This window comes from Falco biarmicus, chromosome 13, assembly GCF_023638135.1.
Source record: "Falco biarmicus isolate bFalBia1 chromosome 13, bFalBia1.pri, whole genome shotgun sequence".
Taxonomy (NCBI): Eukaryota; Metazoa; Chordata; class Aves; order Falconiformes; family Falconidae; genus Falco; species Falco biarmicus.
In genome coordinates this window covers 2,966,114-2,984,734 of record NC_079300.1, presented here as the reverse complement: position 1 = coordinate 2,984,734, position 18,621 = coordinate 2,966,114, and the positions used below count along the sequence as shown (strand labels likewise).

The following is an 18,621-nucleotide window of genomic DNA, read 5'->3' as shown; positions in this document are numbered from 1 at the left end:
AAAGTTACATTGACATTTCTGGATCTTGAGGCTTTTTTACCTGCCAAACGTCAGTGTGGTGTGTGGTATGTTATGTAGGCTTGAGGTGAACAACTGTTTTGGTATAAATACTAAGTAATAACTAATTTACTTAATTACATACTATGTATTCGCTAAATAAATTAGGGCTGTTTTCATGTAAAATGTAGGGAATCCTTAGAGGAGGTAAAATGCGTAAACTGATGTCTTTAAGGAAGTTGCAGTGCTATAAGTAAAATAATTCCTGCCTTCACACTAACCTATCTTTGTGAAGCATGTACTGTAGAAAATTGCTTTGTTGTTAGAATCCTTTCTTGTTAGGGTTAAGAAGACAACAGATGTTTGTAGCAACTTTTATGTTTCCAAAACAATAGGGAAAAAACCCCAAACCACTAGAACCCTTTGTTGTTAGGGTTAAGAAAATAACAGATGTTTGTAGCAACTTTTGTGTTTCCAAAACAAAACAACAAACCACTATGGCAAGGTTTACATTTACTGCCGGTAAATGCCTATATATTTTTGTTGGCACTTTCCCTGGTGTGATGTAGGTACAGGTAATTACTTCAGCCAGTGTGGTTCTTGCTGTAGCCTGTACTTTCTTACAAGGTCAGTGGTGATGTTTTGTTGGGTTTGGGTTTTGGTGTTTGTTGTTTAAGTGGAAAATTATTTTCACCTGCTTCACAGCAGATCCTGTCACTATTCTGTTAGTTTACCAAGATCTGGAAAGCTTAAACATTTCAGCAACCACAGGGTGGCAATATTCAGAGTTCTTCAGGAGCAAAGCTGAAGCCAGTCCCAATGCCTTTCCCTGCTCCCCCAAAGCTGCAGTTTGAGGTAATGTAATGAATTACGTTGTCGGGGAGAGGGGAGTCGATTGGGAGGCTTGGGCTACAAACAAGAAATAGGGTTACTTTTACTAAGACTGCAGAAAGTAAGAAGGCAGTTACTCAGGGGTACAGCCGTGCGTTGCTGCAGTGGGTCACAGACCAATTTTCTGCTACATGTGAAGATGAATATATTTTAGCCTCTGACTTGATTGAGCAGTGGGATTATGTCATCAACAGAAGCAACTGGGCCGTTTGCCTTCCAACGTTGAAGCTGTGACACTGAGTGTACTTCTCAAGCTGTTCAGTAGCAGAATGCTGCTCTGTGATATTTAGACTGTCTGTAACCATGCAGATGGTAACTCACTGGTCACTGTTGTTCAATTCTAATAAAAATAACCAAAGATGTGGAGGTGAGGTTGTATGTTAATCTACTCTTTCAGTACTTTGAAGTAGAAAAATAAGCTTTTCGGCTGAACTTAGGGTAGCAGATACCTAGAAAAAGACCTGTAAACTATTGAAAGGATGGAAGTTAATCCGTACTGTAAGCTTTTCAGGCAGGATTTTTATTCCAAGGAGCAGCATTGCTAGGATCTTGGTGTCGGACTAGCCGACTTAGCTAGGATGCGTGTAGTTCCTTGGAGAGAGGAATAGTAGGCTGAATGGAAAGGGATAGCTTGAGAGAGGTTGACCCTGTTTCTTTCTCTCCCACTATTGGAAGTGGAAACGGGCCCTGGTTGCGTGAGGCGTTTCAGCGCAGGAGAGCCATTTGCTGGATGCGTGGAGCCTTGAGCAGAGACATACCTTTCATCATTCTTCACAGGATGGTGCATCTTCTGATGGATCACAAGCACTCCCAGTAAGTTGTCTACTTCTGCTGTTTTGGTGGTGGAACAGGCTAGTCTGACTTAATTTCTGGAGCGTGTGTTAAAATAACAAGCAACTAGACAGGTTTTCAAGTGAAATGAAGTGCTGGCTAAGGCAACAGCCAGCCCTGAGTGAGAGAAGCTGATGATTTCTGTGTAACCAGGACTCTGCTTTTACGCCGCTTCAGAGGCCTAAGGAAAACAGTGGATGTGCTGGGAAGGGGGGTGCCTTCCTGCTTGCAAGTGAGGAAATCTCTGTATTTTTTAACTCCTATCATACAATGTGTTGCATAAATTACTGAGTTACTGTTGCTGCTTTATAACTAAGAATGTCTCCATATTAATACTTGTAGACTCTTTGCCACTTTTAACTATAAATGTTTCTTCAACTCTGCATGTCACCAAATTACTGGCAGGAACACTGGTCACAAGGCTGGAAACAATTACAGAAGGCCTGCATCTGGATCAAATAGACTTTATGAAAGGAAACTTAGTAGCAGAAAATGCGTAAAGTTTACAAACTCTTACTAATAGTAAGTTTTAGCTACTGCCAGGGTGAAACTCAGAAGGCACACACAATTCATTGAAAAAGTTAATATTGCTTCAATCCCTACAGAAAAGTGACTGGAAACCTCATTTCCGTAAAGACATTTCCACTTTCGCTTGTAAATACCTTGAAGTGGGGGTCCTGTGTCTTGCTGGGTTGGTGTGCTCCAGCGCTGAGGAAAACAGTTTTCTTCAAGCCATCATTAAAACTGTCATACATAAATACCTTTGATATACTTGTAAATTTCTATAAAACAATACTGAAAGCTAGTAGTACTAGAAAATGACAAATGTGTGGGAAACATTAAATGCCAGCTATCGGTAAATGCATTACAGAAGTTTTGTAGTTTGGTGGAAAGGCACATGGTCAGTAGTCAGACTTTTTATTGGCTGTACCAGATCATGGTTTCAAGCTGATCATTTGTAGAATTGAAATTTTTAGATTCAGTGTTCGTTCCTCTTGAATTCTTAAATCTTCTAAGCATATTAAAATAAACTGGGCATAAAACACTGTATGCTCTTACTCTGAACGTCAGTTATTTGTATTGTAAATTATTGTCAAAAGCTCCCTTGTTGCTTCTGTAGCTTTTTTCCTTGTGTGTTGAGTGGGGTAGTAGAGGGGAAAGGATTGTAACATTTTTTTTTTTAATATTCTGTGCATGTAAAGTGCATGTAGCCCAGAAATGGCCAATATCGACTCCCATGTTGAGTGCCTGTGCCACTTGGGCTCTGCAGGCACGGTGGTTTTCTAGGTGGTCTTCTCTGTTGTTGCAGTGTAGTTAGTATAGATCCTGGGATGAAGTATCAATACGTTCCTGTCTTAACACCACAAAGATTAAAGAGTACTGATGAGCTGGAGAAGCATCTTTCCTTAACACGTTTAGATCTTCATGAGCTTGGGGTAGGGCGGGAGGGGGGTGTCCGATACCATGGACAGCTACAAACGCATAGTCTGAAAAACACCGTTCTCAATTACATTACCATGAGAAGAGGAACCCGTAACTCTAGCAACTGGTTCAGCGTTGAAATTCAGGCAAAAATCTTGAGTGCTTGGTCAGCCTCAGAGGTTTTTGTTAAGAGGGTGTCTGTGCAACCAGTGAAGTTCTGTGCATGGCTGTCATGGGTAGAACTCCTGCCTGTGCAATACTGTGACAGTAAAATCTTGCTCTATCCTACTGTTACTTCCCTTACAAGATTTCAGTTTTTTTCTTTCTTAACTATATGCACAACCCACCTCTCATTTAAGCTGTTTGGAATCTGTCACAGATTTGGACCTCTTTGCTTACATGTCACAGTTCATGTTCCTTTTTCTACTACTTTGACAAGGTATTTATAATGAACCAGAAGTATGCAGCAAGCAATTAGACTTTTGTGGTGGAACCAAAGATCGAGTTTGCAGGTTGGTTGTATTGTGGCCCTGAAGAAGGCTTTCCTCGCCTAAAATGATGTATTTACACTAACTCTATCACTTGCTCTAACGACACGTTCAGTTACAAACCTTGACCTGCTTACACATTTACCTCGGCTATATGGCACTTTCATTTTTTAGCTGCTGTGAGTTTCTGTGTGTTTTCCCATGTGATGGCTTTCTAAGCTTTCTAGAATTGTATAAATATAGAAATCCAGATTATTTTTTTTGATGGGATGAACTGCTGAAGTGTGTTCCCACTTACTTCATTTGTACTGAGATACAAATGATACCTATGTTGCTGTCTGTTTAATGTTAGTAGACTTGTGGGATCCCTGTTCTGCACTGGCTATGCATCTTCAAAACAAAGTGTGCGTTAGGATTTTTGTGTACTTCACTTAAATTGCAGAAACATCTTTTGGCAGGTTATTACTGCAGCAGGCCCTACGGATGCAGTTAGAAGGGGGCTGTCTCTTAGGCTAATGTTTTTGGCATGGCTCTGGCATTAGTACGCTGCAGCTGTGCAGAGCTAACACTGGCCCATTGTCTCGTCCACTGCAATTCCTGCCAGATGCAGAATGCTTCTAGAAAATGCTTATTCCCAAAAATTCATTTGCAAATTTTTTTTTTTTGCCATGTGATGCAGTTAACGGAATGCTAACAATAGATCATCCATGTGGTTGCAGCCGCTTCTGCAAACAGGGGCATAAGGGCAGAGTAAACTCCTGGATGTGAAGATTTGTCTATCTGTCTTAATATTACTTTTTCTTGTTCAGATAGTAAATAAAACATTTGAGATGACATCTCTGCAATAAAAAGTAGGTTGCTGATCTGTCAGGGAGTGCATGCATTCTGTTCATCTCTGACTTTTTATGACATATCCTCCTTGTCTTGACATAGCCACAGCAGGTGGTTTAGTGATGGCCCATCTGGTATAATGACCCGTTTTGTGGTGTAATCCTCCAGCCAATGGACCTGTTCTCTGAAAAACAAGTTATTTTCTGGGTTAGTTTTCAGCTAGTTCTTCGAGCCCATGAGGCTGCTTCCGCACAAGGCAGGTAGGTGAGGCCGCTGCTGTGACAGGCAGGCTGGCCGAAGCGTGAAGCTGCTGCCTGGGTTAGAAGTGGAGGCAGGGGAAGAGGAAGGTAGTGCACTAACAAAACAATCTGCGGAAACGAGATTATGTAGGACTCTGGTCTCTGGTACCATCAGCAGGCAGGATGAGCACAATTGGCAGGGATCTGTCCACCTGTAATTAAGAGTAAGGTCATGATTTACTGGTTTTTAAGAAGCAAGCAACTTTTTAAACCTGATGACCTAATAAGGCAGTCTTCTGGCGTGAAAGGATGAAACTGTAGGGTAGGAAAGTAAGGGGGGGAATTTCCCCAGTATACCCCAAACTCTATAAAACTAACAATTGTAAGATGTACTGATTACTTAGGTAGCAAACTACAAAAATAACTAGCACTAGCTCCGCGTTGCTTGTATTTTATCTCATTCAGAGTAGAACAAGAAGAAAAACATACCTTGCACCTACAGTCTTCTCCTGTCCTCTGATCTGTTCTTGGGAGTAGTTCGGGGATGTGAATAAACTAAAGGAATGCTGTTAGCAGATTTTCTGCTGTGGGACACATGGAACAGTCAAATGGAATATATAATGAAGCATCATTGTGCTTGAGAAAGAAGCGCACCGTGTTTGGACTGTGTATTTGCAAAGCAGATATACAAAATACACTCTCAATCCTGCTGTAACGTTACCAACATGCAGAGTTGCCCCGGCATGTGGAAATAAAGCCAGAGGAAGAAGTCCGTGCTGTTTTATTCTTTGCCATTTCAGGTTCCACAAACCTAAACTGAAGTTGCTTATTTAAAGACCCATATCTATGATTTTAGAATTAATTTTAGAATTAAATTATCTCTAATTCTAGAATTAAGCAAGTATTTGGACTTAACTTTTGTTCCTCACTTTATTACTGCATCTCTTCTGGAAATGACGTTACCTTCTCTGAAGACATCCAAGTTCTGTTCTCAGTTCAGGAAGGACCTAATCTTTCTTCAAACCATGTCTTTTAAGGAAGGATTTGTTTTTCAACATCTTAAAGTCCCTTTTACGGCAAAATAAGAATTTTACAGAAACTTTCTAATTCATAAGGTTTTGTGGATAAATCTCTTGCTGTGTGGTGTCTGGATAGGTGCCCAAGGCGATGAATGTAGTCGGTGTCTCTGGGAAGAGCTCTTCCCTGTGTCAGCCTTTTCCTTTATTCATGGGAAACTTCTTTTTCATGTCGTCTTTACTGTTTTGAAGGAATATCCCTCTTCCACTTGGAGTCAGCTGTATTCTGTATGGTAAGGAGGCTCTGTGACGTTTGTATCTGCTTGCTTGGGAGACAGACCACCTCTCTTTGGAGGTCAGTTTCTTTGTGGATGAAGTCGATGCCTGCCTTGGCTTGGGGTTCAGCTGCTTCTGGCTTGAAGGACAGATGTTCCCCTCTCTGGGGTTCAGTTTTCCCTGGAGGAGGGAGGCACATCCTGGGTGGTCCCCCCTCTCCTTGCCTTGGGGAGCGGCAGCCGTGCAGTTGGCAGTGCCATCTCGCGTGTCTGTGGGGCAGGGGGGTGTTGCTGCACGGCAGGTGGCTAAACCAAAATCTGAAGTGATGTAACTGACATGGCAAGGTAGTGTAAGGCTGGTGTGATTGTAACAGCTTCGCATAAAAAACACCAGTTACAGCTAGTGGGGTAAACTCGGTGCCTCTCAGCTGAGCTGTGACTGTTAATTTGTTAGAGCAGGAGGGTTTTCATTATTCAAAACGTAATTCCAGTGTTTCCCAGATAGTTGTATGGGGTCCCCTAAATACCAGTTTTAATACAGATTTAAGTAATTTTTGAATGATTTATTATGATTTATGTTACAAAATTAAATTAATTTCTTTCAGTTTCACTATAAACAATGTCTGAGAATAAAGTACACTAAAACTGTAAAGTTAACTGTAAATAAGTATAGAATAATCTGGAATCTGAGAGAATTCTACACAACTGATACTTTATCGGTACTTTAACTGATACAGTCTTGAGATTTACCAGTGTTGGCAGATGTTGGTAAAACAGTCAGGAACCGTAGCCCTAGTCTGCTTGCTTTCTCCTGCAGTCTTGGTGTTTGCTTGGCAAGAGGAAGGTAAGCTCTGTGTTAATTGTAATTGCCCAGTTTTAATGTATAGCAGTAGCAGTATTGCTTAATGTAAAATATCTCGGCTGTCTTCAGTAGCCAAAGTAGGGAAACATGCTCTGGTGGGTTGACCTTGGCTGAGCACCGTGTGCCCACCGAAGCTGCTCTTACTGCTCTGAGGGGAGAGAAAAGCCAGCGCGAGGCTCGCGGGTCAGGCCAAGGGCAGGGAGATCACTCTGCGATTACTGTCACAGGCACAGCAGGCTTGCCTTGGGGAAGTTAGTTTATTACTGAATATTAAAAACATCTTCCCTGTTTCCTGGCCTTAATTCCCAGTTTCTCTCCCTGCTCCCCGCCAGCAGCGCCTTTCTGCTGCCGCTCTGTCCTGCCCCAGCGTGGGTCCCCCCCGGGGGTGCCCCTTGGGCACAGCCTGCCCCAGCGTGGGTCCCCGTGGGTCCCCAGCCCGGGCTCCTCTCCCCACGGGCCACAGGCCCTGCCAGGAGCGGCACTGGTGCAGCTCCCGCCCGTGGGTCGCAGCCCCCTGTGGGCTCCTGCCCCGGCTGCGGGGGGTGTGCTCCCCCCGGGCTGGGGCACAGCCTGCCTGGCCGGGGGCTGCATCAGGCCGGGGGGGCATCTCTGCTCCGTGCCTGGAGCCCCCCCGCCGCCTGCGCTGCCTCAGCGCTGCTGCCGCCACGTCCCCTCACCCCCCGCTGGCACAGGTGCATTTTTTTTCCCCTCTCGACGCGCTGCCGCGGTGGCGGCCGGGCTGGGCCCCGGCCAGCGCTGGGCCCGGTGGCACCGGCTGGCACGGGCTCCACCGGGCACGGGGCAGCTTCGGGCACCTCCGCGCCCGGCACCAAACGCTGGCCGGGCAAACCCAGCGCGGATGCCTCGGCGGATGCCTCGGCTGCAGCTGGCCGTCACCGCGCACGTGTAGTCCTTCGGTGTCGGAGCAGCGGCTGGCAGAGCGCCCGTTCCTGCGCCCCGGGGCCGCTGTCGGAGGTTCTTCTGCCCCGTGGTTTCCCGCTTCGGGGCGAGTTTCTCCTCGAGCTGCGGCCGCCGTTCGGTGCGGGGGCGCGGGGCGGTGACTCGGTGCTCCCGGTGAGCGCCTGGCCCGGGCCTGCCCCGCCCCGGGGAACCGGCTCGGTGCCCGGCGGGGCCCCCTCCGCGCCCCGGGGCCGCGCCGCCGCCCGCCCCAGTGGCCGTTGACTTTCAAACGGCGCGGCCGTTGGGCGCCCGCGCATGCGCGGCTGGGCCGCGGGCCGGCGGTTGGAAGGCGGCGGTCGCTGTCGGTAGCGCGGGCGGCTCTGCCGGGGCCGCGGGCGCAGCGCACCGGTAAGAACCTCGCGGGGCTGCCCGGGCTGCGGCTGCGCCCCCGCGGAGCGCCCCGGGCCGGGCGGGACCCGCGGGGAGCGGCCTCCTGAGGGGGAACCGCCCGGCCGGCGGTGCGGCTGCCGCGCCTCCTTCCTCCCGGCTGGGGCGCGCTGGGGTCCCGGCTGCCCCGGCCGCCCTGGGGGTGCCCCGGCCGCCCTGGGGGCGCCCCGGCCGCCCTGGGGGTGCCCCGGCCGCCCTGGGGGTGCCGCCGCCATCTCGGCCCCTGGGCACAGCGCCCCGGTGTTGCACCCCGCTGCTGCGGACCCTTGGCGGGCCCCGGCGAGCCGGGGGCTTGGGTGGGCGCCGGCGGGGGGACTGCAGGGACTCGGCAGGTAGAGGTGCGACCTCCCTGCTAGCCCCGCTGCCGGGCGGTGATGCTCCAGGGCAGGGGCTGTGACAGGGCTGCGGAGGTCGGGGACGGGGAGCACCCGAGGGACGGTGCGTCTGGGGCCTGGGAACGCGGGTGGCTGCAGGCGGCCGGGCGGCCAGGGGCCGGCGGAGGCACCTACGGAAGGGAGCCGCGGGGTCGGCTTGATGGGGAAACCGGACGGGCTTCTCCGCGGCGCGCGTCTCCTTTCGGGGCATAAACCTCCCCCCCAAACCGGTGTTAGAACCCGGGGCAGCTGTGTCACGGCCGTGCTCGGAACTGGGGCCGGGGCAGAACGTGGCTGGCCGAGGATGGCGGTGACTTGGCCGTGGGATATCCGTGGCGTGGAGCAGAAGCAGCGCAGCTGAAGTGGGCTGCAGTGGAGAGGTTTAAGGTTCGTTAGCTGTTGTTTGTGATTTCTGCTCCCTGGCCTGTTATGACCAGCAAACCTGGCAGGCTCCGTTCCTTTTGATGCACCAGCAAATACCAGAGCTGCACCTCGGCCTTCTGTTTTGCCTTTAAACAGTTCTGTCATCCTTTGCCACTAAGGTGAACACTGCCCACGACGTCATTTAATCTCTTATTTTTGCACAACGTAAACTTGAGCTTCTACGATAGTGGTACAGGAGGGCTTCATGGACCGCTGTGGGATGGGGAGGCGGCATTTCTGACGTGGTCGTAGCTCAGTACAGTAGCGAAAGTCAAGCTGAGCGTTACAGTGTCCTTTAGGAGAGAGCAGATGTTGTTTTTCCTGACAGTGGCGTGGAGGAGGAGCAGGAGCCTGGCAGTACCGACTCCTAGGGAGGGTTTGCCTTCAGTGCGCCTTCTAACTCTGGGTATCGGCTGTTGCAACTGTTAGCAAATGCCAAATCCATCTTTTAAAATTCTCCAGAGTGGAATGGGGGGGTATTGGCTTTGTTACAGCTGGCTTGTTCTATAAAGCAGTTGGGTATTTACCTAAATGCTGATATACGCTGTACTGCAGATATAACTGTTTCTAAACAATGTCTTGCATGATGAGCTGCATAAGCGGTGTCCTGCTCGCTAGGTGAGGAGCGCGGTGTTACCAGGGATCCGCCACCTCACTCTGATCTGCCTGACTGCAAGCTTTGGCAGATAAACTGTAATACAGGTGGGCTGTATCGCATGTTTTCACCTTGTCTACAGCATTGCTAATTAGAAGAGGATAAAATCATAGCTAATTAGTAGGCCTTCTATTGCTGGAAGATTTCTGAAACTCACCCAGTTACTGGTGCAATTATGCTTTTGAATTTTTAAAATACCTTCTAGTTTGTAATTTACTTATGCTGAGTGACTCTTAGAACAAATATGTATACACACGGGCACACACATACTTGCTGCTGCAGTTGTTTGGAACATTTAAGGAAAAATATCTGCTCTATGCAGGAAAGCATTTGCCAGCTTCCTGCTACTTCCCCCACCCGGAAAACTTTTTTTCTCTTTGCTTAACTTGGTGACGTTGGGTCTTCTCGGTCTTTTTTGGTTGGAGTTCCCAGTTTCTCTGTTTCTGATAGCCATCTACGGATTTATTTCTGTTCCTGATTTATTTCTATTTTGTTCGTGCTGCTGCTAGTGCAGGGTGAGGTTCAGGATTTCTACCTTTTGCTGCTTGCCTGGTACAACTCTGCAGTAGTTGTCTAGAACAAATAAAAAAAAACCCACAGGGTGCCTATAGCAAACATCAATGTTAGCATTTCAAATACTGTTTTGAAATTGATGAATAATAATAATAAAACCTAACAAGGGTCATATCTTGTGAGGTGCTGGGAGGTTGGGGGGCTGGAGCGGGGTGCCCCACGCACCCTTGGCCGTGCGGGGAGCTGGGAGCAGAAGCTCCTACCCTGGCACTGCCCGCCTGGCTTTCCAGAGCTGCATGCTAGCAGGCAACTGCTGTCACTCTTCAAATTTTGTAGTTGCCTGGGAAACAGAGCGCTGTGTTTCTGTGGAAATGGGAATTTCAGTCCCTCTGGCTGGCGGCGAGGGTTATGAAACGGCCTCGGGGCTGGCTGGCTGCTGCTCGAACCTGCGCAGCTGGTGGCGAGGCACCCCGCTTTGCTGGCGGGGCACCGCTTAGTTTGAGGTGATTTGTGATAGAGCTAAGGAAAAATTGCTAAATTTGCTCCTTTGTTTTTATGGTAGCAAGCAACTACTTTGTAGTTAAAACAATGTTTTTGAAGGTTAAATTTATCTTGTTCTGTGTGTAGCTCAAATAAGCTAGGTGTGTTCTTTACAAAGAATATTTCCCTCCTATAACAGTTTCTTTGAAGAGAACTACAGCCCTAGATTTAGAAGAAGTTAGTGATTTTAAAGATAAGACATTTTTAACAAAAATTATATTCATTCCATATAAATAGGAGAAAATAATAAATGAGAGAACCTACTAAGGATTCTTTCCTTTCTAACAATGAGCAAAACCTGATTATTTTTTTAAGTGGAAGTGACATTCCTAAGATTCATAATATATATATATATATATATATATATATATATAAAACTTTAAAATATATTTTCTCTGGGAATTAATTCTCAAAAATTAATTGATCTAGACAATGAAGTAGATTTGTTGTTCAGCTTCCCTTCATTATTGACACATTTCTTTAGTTTCGGTGTCTGGAGCATCACTTAAAAATGTGAAATTATTAACGTATAGACCTAAAGAACTTAGCGTTGCCACGGTGGCCGATTGGAAAAGCTAGAAAGTAAATGTATGTGGTTTCCCAGTAAAGAGAGAAATACCTCATGCTGCTTAGTAAGAGCAGTGCAGCACAGAAGTAGATTTAGTGTTAAAGTGTCCTGAATGTCTTCTGCTAAACGTCTCTAGCAGTTGATATTAATTCTCTTTAACTAAGAGAATACACTAGCTAGTTAGAAATGCTAACATACTATCATTCTTCTTTTAAAGGGTAGTTTTTAAAAATGATGTTTCTCTAGTAGATTTTCGTCCAACTGTTGTCAGGTTCTCTTTAAAAAGTGGAAATATGTGAACCAACATTTTGTATTAATTAGCTGAAAAATGACCTGGAGTGTGCTGGATAGATTTCTTTCTTTTTTTTTTTTTTCTTTTTTTTTTTTCTTTTTTTTTTTTTTCCCCCCCCCCAAAGCTTCTAAATGTGTTTTGAGTAAGTTTAACTTTATATTGAAAAATGTACAAATACTTCCCTGAATTGAACTGGATGTTTTAGGTGATGATGGCTGTTAGATTTATTATTGTTATTAGTCGTATTAGTATTAATATTCAGTCTGGATTTACAAAGCAAAAGAGTCTGATCAGACATGCAGAGCTGAACACTTTCACTTTTGGGTGTACCAGACTCTCTCAATAAAGCAAGATAAGCCACGCTTATTTCTGTATGATCGGAGTAGTTTCTCTGTTCGGAGCTGATTTAACTCTCGAAGAACCGGGGTCTGAGTATTTAGCTTCTGACTTCCCTCACGTTACTCTGTGCCTGTTGCAGTAACAGTGCTGCTTAATTATTGTAAAATGTTTGTTAGTTAGTGTTGAATTTAATCCGTAGCAGTTGTCACGATTCCAAAAGCGATTTAAGGTTTTGTTTTCAAAGGAGAGTGTAATTAATAGTTCGGTTCCTTTTAAGTAGATTCACTTAAACTTTGGTAATCTCGGTGTCAGTGAGAAATGTTGATAGATCAATGCAAAAAGATACTACTGCATTAAAAAGATTAAGAGGGCACATCTGAATAAAGTAAAATACCCTCCCTAAATAAATCTCGTAGGTAGTTACCTTCCCGACTGAATCAAACAAAGGGTCAGGAGCACTTTGTGCAGCTGCGTTACCCCAGCTGCATGTCGCTGTTTTCACATTTAGAGTTAGAACCTGAATCGAGAGTCTTTGACATAAAAGCTTGGACAATTTCTTTTTGTAGCATAGCAAAGTCTACAGGGTCGAGTAAAACTGGTGAAGGGGACAGGAGAATGTGACACACAGATAAGGAAAGTTCGTACTAATTTCCCCATTTTTAACAGAATGCAAAACAGAATTATGATTTATTATGAAAACTGGCATTAGAGTTATTGCTATTTGTGACTTTACAGTGTGATTTCACTAAGCTGGCAAAGCAAAACAAGGCAACATTACAAAAGATGGAAAATGAAAGTTAGGTTTTTAGTTTTGTGCTTTAAGTAACCCAGGAATAGGACCATGAGTTTAATTACTCTTAGTGGTATTGTATTTAAGGGCCGCTGAGTTAGACTTCTGTTTGTGCCAGAAGCTAAAGGTAATTTTTAGTAAATTTCACTGCTTCAGACTCTAATGACTACTTACATTGCAAAAGTAACATTTGAAAAAAGTTAAGGGAGCATAAAAAGTTTCTGTACTTATTGTTCTATTTTCATGTTACTCATAATTCTTAGGTTATTTAGAAACTTTCATTCTAACTTTTGTCACTCTTTTCTACTGTTTCCCACTGTAAAAAAACCTCTAGTAGCAGAGAGCTTTTCTGAGCTTTTTAAGGCAGAAGTTGGATATGGGTGAACACTGTCTAGTCACTTCGGTACTAAGCACAGATCAGAATTTGCTGAAATCTTTTGAGCCATTGCTCACTTTCCTTCATTTTTTTTTTTTTTTTGTCCTTTCCCCCCCTCCCCCTTGGCAATTAAGTGCCAGTGTAGGTTAAGTTACTGGTCATTAAATCACATGTTGAGGCGCTTAGATTAACCAATTATTTTAAATGAGTTGATTGTAAAAAGAGATTAAACCGGGGTTTTTTTGTTGTTGTTTTGTTTTGCTTTTCTTTTGTAGGAGATGCATCACTTTGAGGAAGAATTAACGTGTTCCATTTGCTACAGCATATTTGAAGATCCACGTGTTCTGCCCTGTTCCCACACGTTTTGTAGGAATTGTCTGGAAGGTGTTATCCAGCTGTCGAGCAACTTGGCCATTTGGAGAGCCCTGAGAGTTCCTCTGAAGTGTCCCAACTGCAGGAGTGTCGTTGAAATCCCTGCCGGTGGTACCGAGTCGTTGCCTGTCAACTTTGCCTTGAAAGCTATTATTGAGAAATACCAGCAGGAAGATCGCTCTGACGTTGCGACCTGCAGCGAACACTGCCGGCAGCCGCTGAACGTTTACTGTCTCTTGGATCGAAAGCTGGTGTGTGGGCATTGCCTTACGATAGGGAAGCACAACGGTCACCCGATAGATGACCTTCAGAGTGCTTACATAAAAGAAAAGGAGACTTGCGGAAAACTTCTCGAGCAGCTAACCGATAAACACTGGACTGATGTGTGTTTGCTTATAGAAAAGCTGAAAGAACAGAAGTCCCAGTGTGAAAGCGTTGTCCAGGATGATAAAAAAATAGTAGTGCAGTATTTTAAGAAACTTAGCGATACCTTGGAGCACAAAAAACAAGCTCTGCTGACTGCACTGGATGAGATCAACGCACGCATTGTGGAAGAATACGAGCCGGTCATTGAGAACTTGAAAAAAATAAGGGAAGAACAGCTCGAGTTAATGTGGCTGCATACAGCTATTAAAAAAGAAGAGTCCCCGCTTATTTTTCTTGAAAAGGTGAATGATATGCATCAACGTATAAAAGCTTTGAAACAGAAGCAACTGCCGGATGTTAAACCTATGGAGATTTATCCAAGGATGGGGCATCTCTTGAGGGATGTGTGGTCTACAGTCGAGCTCAGTCAGATCAACAAGACCCTCACTCCAAAAATAAAACTGATTCCAAAAAGGAAGTTACGCAGCAAAGGCGGTGGGAAGGAAGGAAGAGTGTCTAAAAAACTCCTTCAGGCTGTAAATCCTTTAGCAGTCCTGCTGCTTTTTGTAACGGCGGTAACTGTGCTTTCGTTTTACAAACCGCTGTCATCAGTTGTAATGGAAGCTACTTCTGCTTGTATCTCAGAATTCTGGCTGCTCATTTATCAAGATTTCAGTGCCCATTTGCAGAATACAGTGGATGTGCTGTGCCATACATGTAATTCACTGATGGAGTTTTTAGGCAGAATTGTTTCTCTTTGATTATTTCAGTGATTAAAAGCGTAGGAATCCACAGGATTTTTAATTTCTACTTAAAAGCTGGATTGTTAAACTCTACACTTTTCCTTTCTGTTCCCGTATCCTTCCTTTTTTTGTATTGTAGAGATTACCTTCTAGCTAACTCTTAGCTAGCAGGTTTGCAACAAAAAAGGCTTCCTCTTCCGCTCAAACCCATGGTAGGTTGGTATGTGTTGGTTTAAACTGGGAGCTAGTGAGAAAGTGCGTATCCATAAGCGAGCTGTAATAAGCATCCACATCCTAATCTGGAGTCCTGGTTGTAAACTGTCCTTGAACACCTTTTATCTTTCTTTTTGGGTAATGTAACTTTAAATTGCTTTTTAATAAAAGCACTAGAACGCTAAAGGTTAAAAAAACACCTCAGGCTGCAAACTGGCTAGACTGGGATGGGTCAGTCGCTAGCTCTGGTGTGTATAAAAACTCCTCTTTTGTGGTTTTTATACTGATACGCCTTGTTTTTTGAAGCGTGTAGTCACGGCTCTGGGTTTCACTCTGTTCAGGGTGGCTAGCGGAGGACATGGTTTCGTCGTGTATTCTGCAGCCAAACGGCCACTAACGCTGTTCGCTGCTTCTGATACGAGATGCTCCAGTCCAAGCTGTGCTCGGGAGCGAAATCTCCCACGAAAGCCAATTTTGGCCTTCAGTTATTACAGGCTAATTACAGTAAGTACTGGGACGGCCTTGAAATGTTGCAGTTACCACAGCAGAACACAGATGATCTTACAGTTTGCTAATGATTTTATAAAAAAAAAAATAATCCCAAGTATGTATTTGCCATGTCTAATTGTATTTGACTTGATAGAAATAACAGTGTATTTCAGCATGGCCGCGTTCCTCGGCTGCTCTGTCAGGTTGAGTAATCGGAGTTGTTTAAGTAGCGCTGGACTTCGAGGCCGGGCCCGGGCTGGGGGGGTGCGAGCCCCTGTGCCCACCCCCGCTTGCCTCTCGCTGCCGGCAGACACCGCTGGGGTCCAGCGAACACCAGCTGCTGCCAGGCTGCAGCTCGAGCAAGGTCAGTCCCGGGACGCAACGCCCATACATTCCTTGAGCCTAAAGATCCTAATGGCGGTACCAATAACCTAATATCGCTGTATCGATAAAAGACCGCGCCGAGGCTCCCTTCCCTGCGGCTCGGCAGCGGCGCGGCTGTGCCATGCCCAGGGAGTTAGGACCCGTTTCTGTAATTCGTACCCAAGTTTTCTGAATATTTCAAAGGCAAGGCCCACCAATACCACCAGGCAGGTGTGGAAATGGTCTTTCAGTGTAGCTTGAGACTGTGTAAATGCCATTGCAGTAATTCCCCAATAAAATCAGGAATTTGTTTTTGTCTTAAGCCCTGCTAGAAGGCTGTCAGCTTGGCGTGTGAGTCTCGAAACCTGGTGCTAAGTGGCTGTCCACTACCGTGTAAGGCTTCTCTTTTGACTCACCTTCTTGTCTTTTATTTTCCTGACTTTTAAAAACTTAAGAGAGTTTATAATGCGGTTTTATTTTTCAAGACAACTACAATTTATAAAATGCCTTTACTGTTCATGGAAACATTTAGTACTTGTACTTATAATGTAATTTATATTTTAATAAATTTGCATACAAATAAAATGTATTCTTACAGTAGGATTGGCTGGCACCTTGCTTTCCTTACTGCACAGAACCTTCCCTCCGATCCTCGCCCCTGCCAGCCCCAGAGGAGCCGGAGCAGGAATGGGGCTGTTCGGCAGTGCTCTGCCTGGCTGCTTTGTTTTCTTCCCCATTTTATTGTTGGTTTTTGTTGTTGCAGCGTGACCTTTTGGAAGCCGCTTTGAAGCAGCACATCCTGAGCTGGGTTGCTGTGGATTTCAGCCTTTCACCTCGCCCGCCACAGGCCTGCTTTACTCGTGTTCCCGCAAGCGAGGTGGCTAAGGCTGGCGCCCGAGGAAGCCAGCGCGGTGACTGCTGGAGCGCGGCGCAGGCTCTGGGAAGCGCTGTAAGCGGCATCTCATCTGCCTCCTGCCCCAGCCAAGCTGCCCCAGCCCCGCTTTCTGTCCGCTGGGCAGGACACAAGCCCTGCATGCTTAGTTTCATGAAGCGGAGATGGAAGCTTTTTCAAGCAAATCAAATCTTTTTACTCCATTTTAATTGGGGGGGGGGGTGTTGTACCCTCTCAGACCTGTGGTGGGTTTTTTTCCCATTTTTTCAATTACCTTCTTCTGAAACCTTGTGTTAGAGGTGTAATTCTTACTGCAGGCATTTTTAATTTTTTATTTTTTTTAAAGAGGGTAAGTCTGGTTGAAAAAGCGTATCGAGATCTGGAGGGCAGAAACTTTAGTTGCCAGGTGCCCAGGCAGTGCAGCCTGCCTCTCAAGTAGTTTGCTGCTGTGTTCTTGGCTGATCTTGCCCGCACGCTCATCCTGAAGCTCTGCTGCAAGACTTTGTAGCTTCATCTCGAGATGAGAAAAGCCCGGCTGTGCACAGCACTGGTGGCTGGAGCGGGGCTGGGCCAGAGAGGGGTTTTTCTCATGTATTATTGTGTTTGTGACTGTTGCTGAGCTGTGGTTTCTGAAAACTGCCCACGTATGACACCAAGATCTGTTCCTGGCAATAGTCTGTGGTGCACGTACACATCACTTGATATCAGATGTTGTCAAGTGAAAATTAATGTATGTGGGGTGATCTTAATGGTTAAGATTACGTAGAAAGTGTATCTCTAGACTTTATAGCAAATTATGTTACCCCCCTGCTTCAGTCCATGTTGCTGATTGTGCCTTTTAGGACAGGGTGAAGCTTGCACCGGATCTGGGCCAATCGTGCCAGATTTAGCTGGAGGCATAAGGAACCACCTCGGGACTACAGCAGCAGGCAGGATCAACTGACCAGGTACGAAAATAGCAAGAGCTGGGAATGTAAACAAGGCCCAGCAGCACCGGCTCCTCTTGGTCAGCTTTTCCACCGAGCAGCAGCACAGCTGTGACGGAGCTGGTTTTTTCCCCAGGAAGCGTAGCACCAGGAGCAGTACTGGTGCAAGTGTGCCAGATACTGGGCTGGCTTCTGGGATAAACCACATAATTTCAGTTCCTAAAGTAAAAAAAAAAAAAAAAAAAAAGAGGGGTGGGATTTGAAGCAAAACCTGTACAGTGGAGTGTTGAGATGCTGCTGATGGGAAGGGAGAGCTGCTTGTCACAGCCAGGTGCAGCTTCACCCAACCTCACCAAGTCTTCCCCAGGAAGAGCCGAGCCCCTTGTGCGGGGCAGCAGAAGCGAGCAGATGGCAACTCCTGCCTTCACAAACCCGAGCGCACAGCGTGGCCGCAGCTGAGGGAGGAGCAGGCCCTGTGGGAGGGGAGAGGAAAATAACTGAAGAGCAGCTTCCTAAACTGAAGCAATTCATTACAAAATGGCTACAAACGGCTTAGTCCCAAACCATGCAGCATAACATATGACATCCTTATCGTATACAGGGAAATAATTTTGTACACTGCCTTTACTCACTAGAACTTGTATAATCAAACAATACAGGACGCTCTGAAGATTTGCACTTGTTTGGTATATGCAGCCATACAGGCATTTCCAACCAAACGCAGAAGGCAAGCATTGACTTAAATTATGTATCTAGCTGCATTTTAATATTCCATGGGTAAGCTTTAGGAAACAACAGCTTTTTTTTTTAAACTCAGGTCACATAATTAAAATCTGTATAGACGGTGTAATTTGAAAAACGGAATTTATTGACGCTGATTTTATTAATAAGATAAAACACAAAACTGAAATTAAAAAAAATCTCAAATACAAAAGTATCTTAGATACAAGCAGCAGTAAGAATGGAACTTTATTCCTCGCTACTTTTGAGCTATACTACACCCACGAGCCGCAAGTTCAGCCAGTCCTTTTGAAGCGATAACTTTGGGGTTTGTTGCCACACTTTTCGTGGTATTGTGAGTCTTATAAATTCCAATTAATCTGTCCGCAATCTCAAACATGTTGTTTCGCAGGGAGATGATGATGAACTGTGCATTTTTTGTTTGTTCCTGAAACAGAAGTTATTTGT

The 18,621-nt window shown here is 45.6% G+C and overlaps 2 protein-coding genes across 9 annotated transcripts in view; one reads left to right on the top strand and one right to left on the bottom strand.

The window, feature by feature from the left end:
* The first annotated feature begins 77 nt into the window (after positions 1-77).
* TRIM59 (tripartite motif containing 59) lies at positions 78-16,215 on the top strand. 6 transcript variants are annotated; one of them, XM_056358688.1, is made up of 3 exons: positions 7,986-8,160; positions 9,011-9,115; positions 13,345-16,215. In XM_056358688.1, exon 3 carries the CDS (start codon positions 13,348-13,350, stop codon positions 14,566-14,568), a length of 1,221 nt encoding a protein of 406 aa, XP_056214663.1. In that variant the 5' UTR covers positions 7,986-8,160; positions 9,011-9,115; positions 13,345-13,347; the 3' UTR covers positions 14,569-16,215. The 6 variants fall into 6 exon arrangements, with proteins under 6 accessions (XP_056214662.1, XP_056214663.1, XP_056214661.1 ...); XM_056358687.1 differs by lacking the exons at positions 7,986-8,160; positions 9,011-9,115 and adding an exon at positions 78-1,701; XM_056358686.1 differs by lacking the exon at positions 9,011-9,115 and having other exon boundaries at positions 7,989-8,160.
* Positions 16,216-18,280: 2,065 nt separating this feature from the next.
* SMC4 (structural maintenance of chromosomes 4) overlaps positions 18,281-18,621 on the bottom strand; it is a 41,075-nt gene continuing 40,734 nt past the window's right edge. For all 3 annotated transcript variants that reach the window (XM_056358682.1, XM_056358684.1, XM_056358683.1), the window contains exon 24: positions 18,281-18,601. In XM_056358682.1, coding sequence (XP_056214657.1) covers positions 18,413-18,601 — 189 coding nt within the window. In that variant the 3' untranslated portion in view covers positions 18,281-18,412. The remainder of the gene's footprint in view (positions 18,602-18,621) is intronic.